This window comes from Hyla sarda, chromosome 5 (genome assembly GCF_029499605.1).
Source record: "Hyla sarda isolate aHylSar1 chromosome 5, aHylSar1.hap1, whole genome shotgun sequence".
NCBI lineage: Eukaryota > Metazoa > Chordata > Amphibia > Anura > Hylidae > Hyla > Hyla sarda.
In genome coordinates, this window is record NC_079193.1 from 184,064,420 (window position 1) to 184,078,761 (window position 14,342).

Consider the following 14,342-nt stretch of genomic DNA (forward strand, 5'->3'; position numbering starts at 1 on the left):
AGGATCGTTTTTCCTGGGAACACTAGTGGTGAGTGCGATTCATTCTGTACTTCTTCTTTGTTGTTGATGCAAGTCTCGTCTATTAACCCACTCTCGCTGGGTTGAAGCCGCACCACACATCTTCCCACTACATAGCAGCAGGTATCCTCGTTATAGCAGTCCTGCTCCTTACCTGTATAAACAGCCATTCTATTGTTCAGCAGTGCCTGGACGCTATTCATTGTTTTGCATAGTGTTCTACCACTGAGAAGGGATTGACAGATGGAGAGTTCACTCGAGTATAAGCCAAGGGGGGCGTTTTCAGCACGAAAAATCGTTCAGAAAAACTCTTCTTATTCTCGAATATATACAGTATATATGAGAATTTTATTTGTTACCCTAAATATATATATTGATGTTTGAGTTCTAATCGGACTTTATCAGAAAACCAGAATGCACAGAATGGTGTAGATAGGTAGAATAGGCCAATAGCCATAAAACAAGCTTGCTTATAGTCACTTTTCCTAGCGGCTATTGGTTGCTTTACAGCACACTTGTTTCACTGCAATTGGAGGATTCTACCTATCTACACTGTCCTTCGCAGCAATAGGTCCATATATTTCTATTTAGGACTGCAAATAATATTCACCTACTCTAAAAATTGAGTGCCAAGTTTTTCATTGGTTGTGTGAATTTTCATGTTCGGACATTTCAGCTTTCGCATCTCAGTAATTAGAATAACCCTTAAATTGGGTTATCTCAAGATTAAAACGGATCCACAGGATTGGGAATGACTAGGTGATTGGTGGGGGTCCAACTGCACTGTAGAAGTTAGGGGCGGAGTCACAACAGGTTAGGGGGCAGAGCCACTGCAGGTCATGGGGCGGAGCCACCATCACTCCTGGGCGGCCCAGTGCAGCAGATGTTGTTGTGAGGTAGTAATTCAATTATGAATTATGTTCCTAAAAAAAAAAATATATATATATATATATATATATATATATATATATATATATATATTAATTATGAAAAATTGAAAATAATCAAAATGTATAAAAATTATGACCTGGTGAATTGTAGACAAGCCTAATCGATACAATTCACCTCTGAGTCCGACTGTTTCCTCAGATATCAAGTTCATTTTATTACAGGATTACATTAACGCTAAGGATGTCGTTTTTCAATATACAATAATACACAGGTATTATAAAAGTATGCAGATTTGTTGGTTATGAAGTTATAAACATAAATGAGTAACAAACACAATGATATATGCAAATGAATATCAATTAGATATATTAGTAAACATTACAAGCCTGTTAATTGACTACCTATAGTAGAACAATACATGTGAATAGTGAGCAACTGTTACAATACAACATGAGCTACTAGGTTAGGATATCATAGAAGAAAAACATTTATACATCACTCTGTCCAGAGGAAACATCATGATGGGCAATATGGAGATAATTAATTTAAAGGGGTATTCCAGGCCAAAACCTTTTTTTTTTATATATCAACTGGCTCGGGAAACAGATTTGTAAATTACTTCTATTAAAAAATCTTAATCCTTCCAATAGTTATTAGCTTCTGAAGTTGAGTTGTTGTTTTCTGTCTAACTGCTCTCTGATGACTCATGTCCCCGGAGCTGTGCAGTTCCTATGGGGATATTCTCCCATCATGCACAGCTCCCGGGACGTGACATCATCATTGCGCAGTTAGACAGAAAACTTCAGAAGCTAATAACTATTGGAAGGATTAAGATTTTTTAATAGAAGTAATTTACAAATCTGTTTAACTTTCCGGAGCCAGTTGATATATATAAAAATTTTTTTGCCTGGAATACCCCTTTAATTATTTGCCAATCTAAATGGTATAATTCCATCCACATTATAGAATTAGTTTTAATTAAATGGAATACCATTTTTGTGTCTCTTACCAAGTCTATGTAAGAATCTCACTTCTGCTCCTGGGAAAGCTGAATGGTCAATCTTCGCATCTCACATGGCTTCCATCTTGTTGGACCTCTTTCCTTGGTGTGTGAGAGAGTTCTTTGTCTGTCTTTTCTAGGGCTGAAATGGAATGGGGGGGGGGGGATGGCTATATGAATTTCATGTAGCCATCCCTCCTCATAAAGCAGCCTGCCCATATAGCCTTTCTCGCATATCGAAATCACAATATTTACCTCCATAATAGCAATTGCACATTTTATATATATATATATATATATATATATATATATATATATATATATATTTCTCATTTATTTATATAATATTATTTTTCATTTGATTTCTCTTACATTTCTTTACTCGTATTGTAGGTTTGCCAAGTTTCCTTCTCCTCAGTATTAAATTTCAGTAACCACATAGGAGGAATTAAACACTGGAATGCAGTAAGTGGCTTTACAATATCTTAGCATACTATGAAAAAATCACTACAGGTATATTTTGATATTATAATGTTAATGTTTAATTAATAGTGTGTGACTTTTTTTCCCAACTTAGGTGAAAGAAGAATCACCTGGTAAGTAGAGCTGTGTAATAATCCTTATACAGTTTATACTGAAGTATGACATAAACAGAACAGGTAGTATTTCTAAAGAAGACAAGTAGAGATGAGCGAACTTACAGTAAATTCGATTTGTCACAAACTTTTCGGCTCAGCAGTTGATGACTTTTCCTGCATAAATTAGTTCAGCTTTCAGGTGCTCCCGTGGGCCAGTGACTCTTTCCTAGGAATGTATCCACCTTTTCCAGCCCACCGGAGCACCTGAAGGCTGAACTAATTTACGCAGGATAAGTCATCAACTGCCGAGCCGAGAAGTTCGTGACGAATCGAATTTACTGTAAGTTCGCTCATCTCTAAAGACAAGTTAAAAACAAGTGTACCTAAATAGATGTACTGTATCTCACATAACTGAGTACACCCTTACATTTTTGTAAATATTTTATTATATCTTTTCATGTGACAACACGGAAGAAAAGTCATTCTGCTGAAATAAAAGTAGTGAGTGCACAGCCTGTATAATAGTATTTAATGTTGTGTCCCCACAAAATAACTCAACACACAGCTATTAATGTCTAAACCTTGGTAACAAAAGTGAATGCACCCCCTAAGTGGAAATGTCCAAATTGGGCCTAAATAGCCATTTTCAATTTCCGACGTCATGTGATTCATTAGTGTTACAAGGTCTCAGATGTGACTGGTAGCAGGTCTGTAAAATATGGTGCTACTGCTTTTACACTCCCTAATACTGGTCACCGGAAGTTCAACATGGCACCTTTTGGCAAAGAACGCTCTGAGGATCTGAAAAAGAATTGTTGCTCTAGATAAAGGAAGCCTAGGCTATAGGAAGATCATACAGCGGTTTTACAGAAAATGTTTCACTCAGAACGGGCCTTACCATGGTCGAATAAAGAAGTTTAATTTACTCAGCATCATATCCAGAGGTTCTTTTTGGGAAATAGACATATAATTGCTGACAGCATTGCTGCAGAGGTTGAAGAGGTAGGGGATCAGCCTGTCAGTGCTCGGACCATATGCCACACACTAATCAAATTAGTCTGCATGGCTGGCTTCCCAGAAGGAAGCTTCTTTTAAAGGAGTAGTCTGGTGAAAAATAACTTATCCCCATCCAAGGATAGGGGGATAAGTTATAGATCGCGGGGGTCCAAGTGCTCGGACCCCCCCCGTGATCTGCATGGGCACCCCACAGAAAGCCGCAGCAAGCATACCCCCTCCATGTATCTCGATGGGGTACATGGAGGGGCGTGTCAGCCAGCCCTCCGTGCGGGGTACGACACACACCCCCTTTCCTGCCGACTTCCGGGACCCCGTGCAGAAGATTGCGGGGGCCCCAGTTATCTACAGTATAATTTATGCACAAGGGTTAAGTTATTTATCACCAGACTACTCCTTTAAAGATGAAACACAAGAAAGCCGGAAAACAGTTTGCTAAAGACATGGGTTACTGGAACCGTTGGAGAGATTAGGGAGACCTGTCTTTGTACCCCTCACCTAGTTGTCGCCACTCAAAATTTAAACCTTTAGAACCAAAGAAGTTTATCTTGGTCTCATCTGACCACTGAACATGGGGGTAGATTTAGCAAAACCTGTGTACAGGAAGAGTGGTGCAGTTGCCCATGGCAACCAATCAGAGTGCTTCTTTCATTTTTAAAGCGACTTGATGCACCACTCTTCTTTTACACAGGTTTTGATAAATCTACCCCATGTTCAGTGGTCAGATGAGACCAAGATAAACTTCTTTGGTTCTAATGGTGTCAATCGTGTGTGGCGACTACTAGGTGAGGAGTACAAAGACAGGTGTGTCTTGCCTACTGTCAGGTAAGGTGGTGGGGATGTCATGGACTGGGGCAGCATTAGTGCTACAGGCACTGGAGAGCTACAGTTCATTGAGGGAACCATGAATGCCAACATGTACTGTGACATACTAAAGCAGAGCATTATCCCTTTGCTTTGGAGACTGGGCCGCAGGCCAGTATTCCAACATAAGGACCCCAAACGCACCAAGACAACCACTGCTTTGCTAAAGAAGCTGAGGGTAAAGGCAATGGACTGGCTAAGTATTTTTTCAGACCTAAACCCTATTGATCACCTGTGAAGCTTCATGTTGTCATGGAGTTGTGGAAGGGAACTTCAGTGACAACATGTGAAGCTCTGGTAAATGCTGGAAAATAATGGTGGCCACATAAAATACTGACACTGTGGCCCAATTTAAACAGTTCTGCGAAGGGTGTACTTGCTTTTGTTGGCAGGGTTTGGACATTAATGGCTGTGTGTTGAGTCTTTTTGAGGGGTCACAACTTTAAACATGGTTATACCGGCGTGCACTCACTACTTTTACATTGTAGCAGAGTGTTATTTTTTTTTTTAGTATTGTCACATAAAACTTAAAATATTTACAAAAATGTGAGGGGTGGACTTACTTATGAGATTCTGTATATGTATTTACTATATGGTGTTCGTCACAAGGGGCCTGGAACGGTAATGTGTCTCCATGAGTAGATTAACAAACAAACTTATGAAGTCTTACAAGCCATGCAATGTTCCATGGATACATAGTTATACAAAGTATCTCTCTACAAAGAAAGGAACTTACTTTTACATGGATGTTCAACCCTTACAGGGGTTGTGCTATGTAGGAAGGTTATCCCTCATCTTCAGGATAGGGTATAACTAGACGATTGCTGGGAGTCCTGCTGTTTCTGCGCCTGTCAAAGAGAATGGATGGACCGCCAAAGCGCTTGCGCTTCCCGTCACTCCTTCTAACAGAGGCTGGGTTCCCCATTCTCGTGATGGCACAACCCTTTTCACTGTCCTTAAAACATGATCTGGGCTTATTTGCCAAGGCAGTTCTCCCTTCTGGGAGTATGTCTGGCTTGGTATATAATCCCAGATGATGTTTAAGGCCCTTTGGGGATCCAACATTGATTTAAAGGAAAGCTACCATGAGTGAATATACAGCAAGTTATTTTCTTTCTGGAAAATAATTACTTTGCATACGTATTAGGACTCTTTCATGATTTTAGTGGGTCATTTTTATGTTCTGTTCAGATTTAATTCATTTTTTTTTCGGTGGAACAAAAACCTTGGCATTTTGTATACTTTTCTTTTCTGGCAAAGCAAACTTCGGCCGGAAAAGTAATAAACCAGCAGCTGCTGTATCCGCATCAGACCTGTGCTGCACCCCATTCATTTCAGGGAACCAGGTGGAGTCAGCTAGTGATTCATTTCGGATCATTTTTGGACTGTATCCATTTTTGTTTTTTCTGTTGCAAAACTAAAACCCCAGCAGACCATGGTTTTCAGTCCGGCAACCTGATGTGAATGCAATCTTACAACAAACAGAACTCAAAAGTGTATTCAAAATTTGACATTAAAAGTCTTTGACGATGGATGCGACCAGAGAGTATTCAGTTTGTGTCTGTATATTTTTTTTTTGGTCCTTCTGTTTATGTCAGTTTGACTAACGAAGCCGGAAGTGAGGCCAAATCATGTGACCTGCGTCCTAGCCACCCACAAACAGTAGCAAAGTTCTCATGAGGTGTGTGTGGCTTCTATGGCTCCGGAAATTTTTCATTATTAGATCCAAAGTGGGTCCTTTAATAAACCGTGCCATCGGCGTAAATCTCTGAAAATTGCAGATTTTGCATAAAAAAAAGATTTTTTGTGCAAAAAATTTGTGACTTTTGTGAATTTGCACAAATAGGAAGGCAAGGTAGCTGGAAGAGGGCTCGGCTTTGCATAAAGGAGGCATCCTGAGAGCACACCCTAATCACGTGCGACTTTATGAGCACAGGGGCTCATAAAGGGGAGGAATGATGTTGCACTGGGGGGGGGGGGAGGGGGACAAACTGAGGAGCAGGGGGAATCAAAGTTGGGTGGGATGATGAGGCATGTGGTTCAGAGCTTCCATGTCATTTATTTTCCTTTTTTTTTTTCCCTTCAAATTTTCCTGTGAAAATTATGGTGCATGTTATATATGCCGATAAATATGGTATATGGTGGTGTGGTGATCATGTGCTGATGTTGGCATTGGAAGTTTGACAGGTACAAACAGTACTTTCTCAATCCTTGATCGTAGACTTAGGTTTCCTCTTTGGTGCTGCCTTTTATTGCTTCCTATACCTGGGAGAGAAGGGAGCCAAATGGAAAATTATGTTAAAATAAAAATACAAAAATGGATATGATTAAAAAAAGACTGAAGCTAATTGATACTTTTTAGGACTCAAAGTGCTCTCTTACTACAGTTTTGTAAAAGACTTTTCATAATTTTTATTTGGTGAGAGCCATGATCTGACCTTCCTTTTGTGATTTCTGCATAGTTTTGAATGTCCTGCAGTGGCTATAAGACAGGTTGTTCTTGGTTCTTCTGATTGTATATGTCCTCAGACATGGAATTTCATAGAGTAAAATGTGAAAAAAGTTCCTTAAATAGGCAATGTCATTAAAACTAATTTTTGCTATTGCACTCCTTTTGGTAAATAAAAAAAAAAACTTTCTATTATACTTTGTTTAACCCCTTATGGACCAAGCCCATTTTCACCTTAAGGATCAGGTCAATTTTCATTTTAGTACTTTAGTTATTTCCTCCTCTACTTCTTAAAATCATACCACTTAAAATTTTGCACCTGCTGACCCATATAAGGGCTTGTTTTTTGCACCACCAATTGTACGTTGTAATGACCTCAATCATTTAATAACAAAATCTACCGCAAAACCAAAAAATATATATTTGTGGGGTGAAATTGAATAGAAGAAAAATGCCATTTTGTAATTTTGTGGGCTTCCGTTTCTACACAATGCAATTTTCAGTAAAAATGACACCTTATCTTAATTCTGTAGGTCCATACGGTTACAAGGATACCCATTTTATGTAGATTTTATTTTATTTTACTACTTTAAAAAAATCCTAACTACATGCACCAAAATTAGTAGGGTTAAAATTATAATCTTCTGACCCCCTATAACTTTTTAATTTTTCCGCATACGGGGCTATATGAGGGCTAATTTTTTTGCTCCGTGGTCTGTAGTTTTTATCAGTACCATTTTTGTTTTGATGGGACTTTTTGACTGCTTTTTATTAATATTTTTATGGTATATGAAATGACCAAAAAATTTATGATTTTGGACTTTGGTATTAGCGGTTTAGCTAACCTTATTAGCTAACCTTATATTTTAATAGTTCGGACATTTATGCACGCGGTGATACCACGTTTTATTTTTTATTACATAATTTTTAATTAAAAAAAATGGGAAAAAGCGGGTGATTTAAACTTTTAATAGGGAAGGGGCTAATTCACTTTTATTTATTATTATTTTATTTTATTTTTTTACACTTTTTTTTTTTCTTTGCCCCAGCAGGGGGCTAAAACATGCAATCTTCTGATTACATATACTGATCAATGCTATGCCATAGCATAGCATTGATCAGTGTAACTGGTGCTCTGCTGCTCTAGCCTGTTGCACAGGCTTGGAGTGTAGATTGCCGAATGGATGACAAGGAGGCAGGTAAGGACCCTCTCGTCATCCGGTAAGCTGATCGGGACATCGCGATGTCGCAATAGTCCCGATCAGCTCCGTTGAGCTGCCAGGACAGTTTCACTTTCATTTTAGATGCCGCGATCAACTTTGGGTTAATGGCGGGCATTAGGCGTGGGTCCTGGCTGCCCGTAGCAACTGGAACCCACAGGGTTTAGCCCGTTCTCCGCTGGTACAAATTGTTTAAACCCTGTTAACAGGACAAGGGCGTACAGGTACGCCCTTTGTCCTTAAGTACCCGGGTCGGAGGGTGTACCTGTATGCCCTCGCCTGCTGAGTAACATCCCTTCCCAGTCTGTGAATCTTAGACTGAGCAGAAAATACAGAGCAAGTATTGGTATCTCTCTTAAGGGTGGCTTGAATGTATTTTTTGTACTATCACTGTGGGTGCAATGCTTGGAGTCATATGGGAACTGCTTACATATGGTTTTCTGTTTGTATGGTTTATTGTTTTATTGCATATTTTCTTGTATCCTTATAGTACTTTTTGCGCACAATGTTGGCATATCTCATTGTTTGACGAGTCTGATATTATGTTGTCTGTCATACCTTGAGAAACTGTATTCCTCTGTCTTATACATTCTGCCAGCTGTTTGTTTTTGTTTTAAATGAAAAAAGTTTCATAAAAGGGATCTGATTGAAAAAAAGAAAATACAGAGCAATATCAAAGTAGAAAACTAACAAATAATAAAAATTAAGGCAGGAGGTAGTTTATCATTAGGGATGTCCCGATACTAGCATCGGGGCCGATACTGACCCATTCAATGTCCCCGACTCATTCAATGTCCCCGATACCATGTCCGATAGCTGCTGCCGCTCTGCTGCCCGGTGTAGTGAAGAAAACTGTCTTGAAGCGTTCCGTGTCCCAAACTTTACTAACACCGATTCTCCCATATGCATCATGGCGATCTATGGAGGAGCATGTGACACACATGTCACTCCTCCTCCCCTGCGCCCAGCGTAACGCTACGGAGGAAGCAGAATGACGTCTATGTCACATGCTCCTCCATAGATCGCCATGATGCGGATGGGAGGACGGAGCAGCAGCACCCAACAGAGGACAGCTGCAGGTGAGCTGTCTACAAGGGTGAGGGCTGCGGTCTAAAGGGGGGGGGCTGCTAATGTCTGCAGGGGGATACTCCCTACTATTAAAAGCAGTCTTACAGCAGAGTCACCTGCACTAACTTGAATTTATAGGTAGATAGTGCAGGTGACCCGGTTTCTACCGCTGCTCACCATGTGAACATCGGTCTCACCGCCAATGCAAATTCCCTGTTCTGCCCAATGGAGAAGAGAGAAATCTTGGCTCATACTACAGCAGCCGCCTCCATTGTACGGAACAAGGAACCCACATATCAGCACGGTAAGCAGCGCCAGAAACCGGGTCACCCTGCTGTCAGATTCCCTTTTAAAATAAAAGTACTCGTACTTGGTATCGGCGAGTACTAGAATTAAAGTATCGGTACTCGATGGTATCGGGACATCCCTATTTATCATGATGGGGGCAGTGAACTGGGAGGATTATAAAATGTAACAAGATCATGACAGGTACTTTTTAAAGAAGAAAAATCTGAAAATTAATAGAAGTTTTTATTTCTAATGAACAAATTCTCCACATTTCATTCATTTGTTGTCTTATACACTATGGATGAAATACATTTTTTTTTTTTTCTCTCAGAACTCCTAGAAAATATACAACGTCTACAGTATTTTCTTGATACATTTCTTACAGATGAACCTATGCTCGGTAAGTCATGGACTTTTTTTTGTTTTTGTATTAAAGCAATATCTTTCAGAACACAAAATTCCCTTCTGACCACTGACCTGTTAAATAGAGATTTGTAGATGGCCGTCTTTTTTCTTTGTATAAATAGATATTCGAGGGGTGGGAAATGTTTTTCTGTTGGATTGTAAGAAAATTATTTGCAATCCCAATTCTTACAAATGGTCCGATATTTTGACAGAATTTTGGCTGAATTGTTTTATTTTTATTTTGCATCAGTATGTGTAAACCAGAACTGGATACTAAACAAGGGAAATATAATGGTAGGATTTTAACCTGTTTTTGTCTTTGTTTCCCCTTCTGATTTTTGGCTTCAGAATACTGATAAAAACTGTTGTGATGTCTAGATGAAACCTAGCCATGTCTTTATTTTTATGTAATGAAACTGTGTTAATTTGTTTGTAAAAGTTATACATTTTTTTCCAAAATAAAGGGAACAGTGACAGTACATACAACAATTTAGTTATATAAAAATGTGTGCCTTTTTGGTTTTATGAGAACAACAAATTATTTGTTTTTCTACTTTTTTGACAGGTCTTGAGTATATTGTTGAGCATTGTAGGAATGGTACATACTCCTACAAATGCTTGTTGTGTGACACACAAACCCCAAGAGGGACCACAATATTGCATCTATGTGGATCAAAACACAGAATCGTATACCTGGTAAAAAATGTACTATAAAATTCATAATTTGTGAAAATGTATATTTTCGATTCCTGTGTAAAATGTATTCTATAATTGTAAGTTAAAATTAAAATGGACTGGAAAAATTAAGCATAAGCAGTAAAGTAGCCAATATATACATGATTTTATTATTGCCCGAAATACACACTAAAGAATAAAAGCCTAGGCTCTGTTTCAAATACACTGCTCAAAAAATAAAGGGAACACTAAGATAACACATCCTAGATCTGAATGAATGAACTAATCGTATGAAATACTTTCATCTTTACATAGTTGAATGTGCTGACAACAAAATCACACAAATTATTAATGGAAATCAAATTTATCAACACATGGAGGTCTGAATATGGAGTCACACTCAAAATCAAAGTGGAAAACCACACTACAGGCTGATCCAACTTTGATGTAATCTCCTTAAAACAAGTCAAAATGAGGCTCAGTAGTGTGTGTGTGTGTGTGTGTGTGTGTGTGTGTGTGTGTGGCCTCCACGTGCCCGTATGACCTCCCTACAATGCCTGGGCATGCTCTTGATGAGGTGGCAGATGGTCTCCTGTGGGATGTCCTCCCAGACCTAGACTAAAGCATCTGCCAACTCCTGGAAAGTCTGTGGTGCATGGAGCGAGACATGATGTCCCAGATGTGCTCATTCGGATTCAGGTCCGGGGAATGGGTGGGCCAGTCCACAGCATCAATGCCTTGCTCTTGCAGGAACTGCTGACACACTCCAGCCACATGAGGTCTAGCATTGTCTTGCACTCGGAGGGACCCAGGGCCAACCGCACCAGCATATGGTCTTACAAGGGATCTGAGGATCTCATCTCGGTACCTAATGGCAGTCAGGCTACCTCTGGCAAGCACATGGAGGGCTGTGCGGCCCCCAAAGAAATGCCACCCCACACCATTACTGACCCACTGCTAAACCGGTCATGCTGGAGGATGTTACAGGCAGCAGAACGCTCTCCATGCCGGCTCCAGACTCTGTCACGTCTGTCACATGTTCTCAGTGTGAACTTGCTTTCATCTGTGAAGAGCACAGGGCGCCAGTGGCGAATTTGCCAATCTTGGTGTTCTCTGACTAATGCCAAACGTCCTGCACGGTGTGGCTGTAAGCACAACCCCGACCTGTGGACGTTGGGCCCTCATACCACCCTCATGGAGTCTGTTTCTGACCGTTTGAGTGGACACATGCACATTTGTGGCCTGCTGGAGGTCATTTTGCAGGGCTCTGGCAGTGGCTCCTCCTGCTCTTCCTTGCGCAAAGGCAGAGGTAGCAGTCCTGCTGCTGGGTTGTTGCCCTCCTACGGCCTCCTCCATGTCTCCTGATGTACTGGCCTGTCTCCTGGTAGCGCCTCCATACTCAGGACACTACGCTGACAGACACAGCAAACGTCTTGCCACAGCTTGCACTGATGTGCCATCCTGGATGAGCTGCACTACCTGAGCCATTTGTGTGGCTTGTAGACTCTGCCTCATGCTACCACTAGAGTGAAAGCACCGCTAGCATTCAAAAGTGACCAAAACATCAGCCGGGAAGCATAGGAACTGAGAAGTGGTCTGTGGTCACAGTTTGCAGAACCACTTCTTTATTGGGGGTGTCTTGCTAATTGCCTATAATTTCCACCTATTGTCTGTCCCATTTGCACAACAGCATGTGAAATTGATTGTCAATCAGTGTTGCTTCCTGAGTGGACAGTGTGATTTCACAGAAGTGTGACTGACTTGTAGTTACATTGTGTTGTTTATATGTTCCCTTTATTTTTTTTTGAGCAGTGTATATTTGTGTGAACCAATTAATCCAGTTAGTAGTGCCCTGAAGCCTACCCTGACATGATTCAAGGCTCTTTTACCAGTTTGCAGCTCACCAGATGGACTATTTTGGTGTGTCTCTTAGTGCAGTTTCCTCTCTGTCCACTAGGGGCTGCGCGCCTTTTTTTTTTTTTTTTTTTTTTTTTTTTTTTTAAATAGAGCCAGCGATCACTCCCTATTGGATTCTCCTTCAGTCCTAGCCAGGCACTGCATATACAAGTCTGCCACACCTTCTGTTCCTGGCCTTAGCAAGGTTGTTTATTCAGTACTCCTAAAGTCAGTCTGCTGATCTTGTGTTCCTGATCCTTCCTGACTACACGACATTGCCTCGGTCTCATCCCCTGGAATTGTCTACCACAATTGTGGCTTGTTCTAGCCAACCTGCATCTGTAGCAATCTTGCCTAGCTATTGTTTCTGAACCTGCTACGTTAATAAACACCGTTAAAGGGGTTATTTACCATAAGGTGATTTTAGTATGTACCTGCCAGACAGTAATGAATATGCTTAGGAAGGATCTGCGCTTGTCTTGGGGCTAAATGGCTATGTTGTGAGATTACCATAACACTGTGGCTAGCATTTTGTGAACTGGTATTTCCTGTTTGAGTTTAATTCTGTGCCTACAAATCCCATAATTCCATTTTCCTCCCTCCCACACATCAGCCACTCATTGAAACATAAATGAGCTGCATCCATTCAAAAGACCTGTTTTTTCCAATCAGGGTGCCTACAGCTGTTGCAAAAATACAATTAGTTGCAGATTGATCTCTCTCCCACCAAGCGATCGCTCCACCCATTAAAGCAGACAGGCTCCCTGTCATCAGCTGACTAGTGATGTCAGGTCTCGACCACATTGCAACCTGGGAAAAACCTGAGACAACAGTCATTTTGTATGCTGTTGAAAATAAATATTGGGGCGAAAATCACAAAAGAATTGAAAGACCACTGTCACACACAGGTACAGACACTATATTATGAACTACACTAACTTTAGCACAGTCAAATAAAAAAAAATTCTGGAATACCCCTTTAGGGTCTATTCACATGTATAGTATTCTGCGCAGATTTGATGCGCAGGATTTCAAGCTGTGTTCAGTTTACATTGAAATCTGCAGCAGAAAATCCTGCGCATCAAATCTGCGCGTCAATTATGCACAGAATACTGTACGTGTGAAGTGACCATTAATCAGCTTTGCTGTGTCTGACATTATCTTTAGTGTCAGTTTTCCCTATTCTGCCCGGCTGGCCAGCTGCCATTTGTGGCACAGTGATTCCACGACCTTGGGGCGTCACATTCTGCTACCTGAATTTGAAACTTTCTTGTTCAGCAAAGGTGTAGGCTTGCTGGAAGTGAGAGCAGGAAGTAAGAGCACAATCGGTTGCTGCTTTTCATTGTGAGCTTTCCCTTATATAGACTTTCAGTTACCTTTTTTTAAAGTGTCAATGTCATTTGAATGAACATCTGGGTGCTGCACGCATTGCTGTAGCCTCCGAGTCTGCCATGTCACGACTACGGGGCCGGAGTATCGTGATGTCACAACTCCGCCCCCATGTGATGTCACGCACCACGGGGTGTGACGTCACGATACTCCGGCCCTGTAGTCGTGACCTGGCAGACTCTGAGGCTATAGCACTGCATGCAGCTCCTAGACTGCGTGCAGCTCCCAGACTATGACTACAGGCCCGGAGTATCGTGACGTCACAACTCCGCCACTGTGTAATGTCACACCCCGCCCCCACGATGCAAGTCTATGGGAGGGGTTGTGACTGCCATCACACCCCCTTCCATAGACTTTCATTGCGGGGGGCAGGGTGTGACGTCACACGGGGGTGGAATTGTGACGTCACGATACTCCTTGCCCCGCAGTCGTGACCCGGCAAACTCTGAGGCTCCAGTGCTGCGTGCAACTCCCAGACTACGACTACAGGGCTGGAGTAGCGTGAAGTCAATTTACACAAGCTCATGTGGGCTAGTGCTACCCCCATTGGGTTGCCATTGAGGCGCTTATGACCCCACTCTGTCCAC

At 41.2% G+C, this 14,342-nt stretch overlaps 1 protein-coding gene across 8 annotated transcripts in view; it reads left to right on the forward strand.

The window, feature by feature from the left end:
- LOC130273677 (uncharacterized) overlaps positions 1-14,342 on the forward strand; it is a 79,159-nt gene that overhangs the window by 24,044 nt on the left and 40,773 nt on the right. For all 8 annotated transcript variants that reach the window (XR_008844083.1, XM_056520876.1, XM_056520875.1 and 5 more), the window contains 4 exons: positions 2,303-2,374; positions 2,487-2,505; positions 9,722-9,790; positions 10,361-10,491. Coding sequence is in view for 7 of the 8 variants with exons in the window: in XM_056520876.1 (XP_056376851.1) it covers positions 2,303-2,374; positions 2,487-2,505; positions 9,722-9,790; positions 10,361-10,491 (291 nt within the window). In the remaining variant the exon portion in view is untranslated. The remainder of the gene's footprint in view (positions 1-2,302; positions 2,375-2,486; positions 2,506-9,721; positions 9,791-10,360; positions 10,492-14,342) is intronic.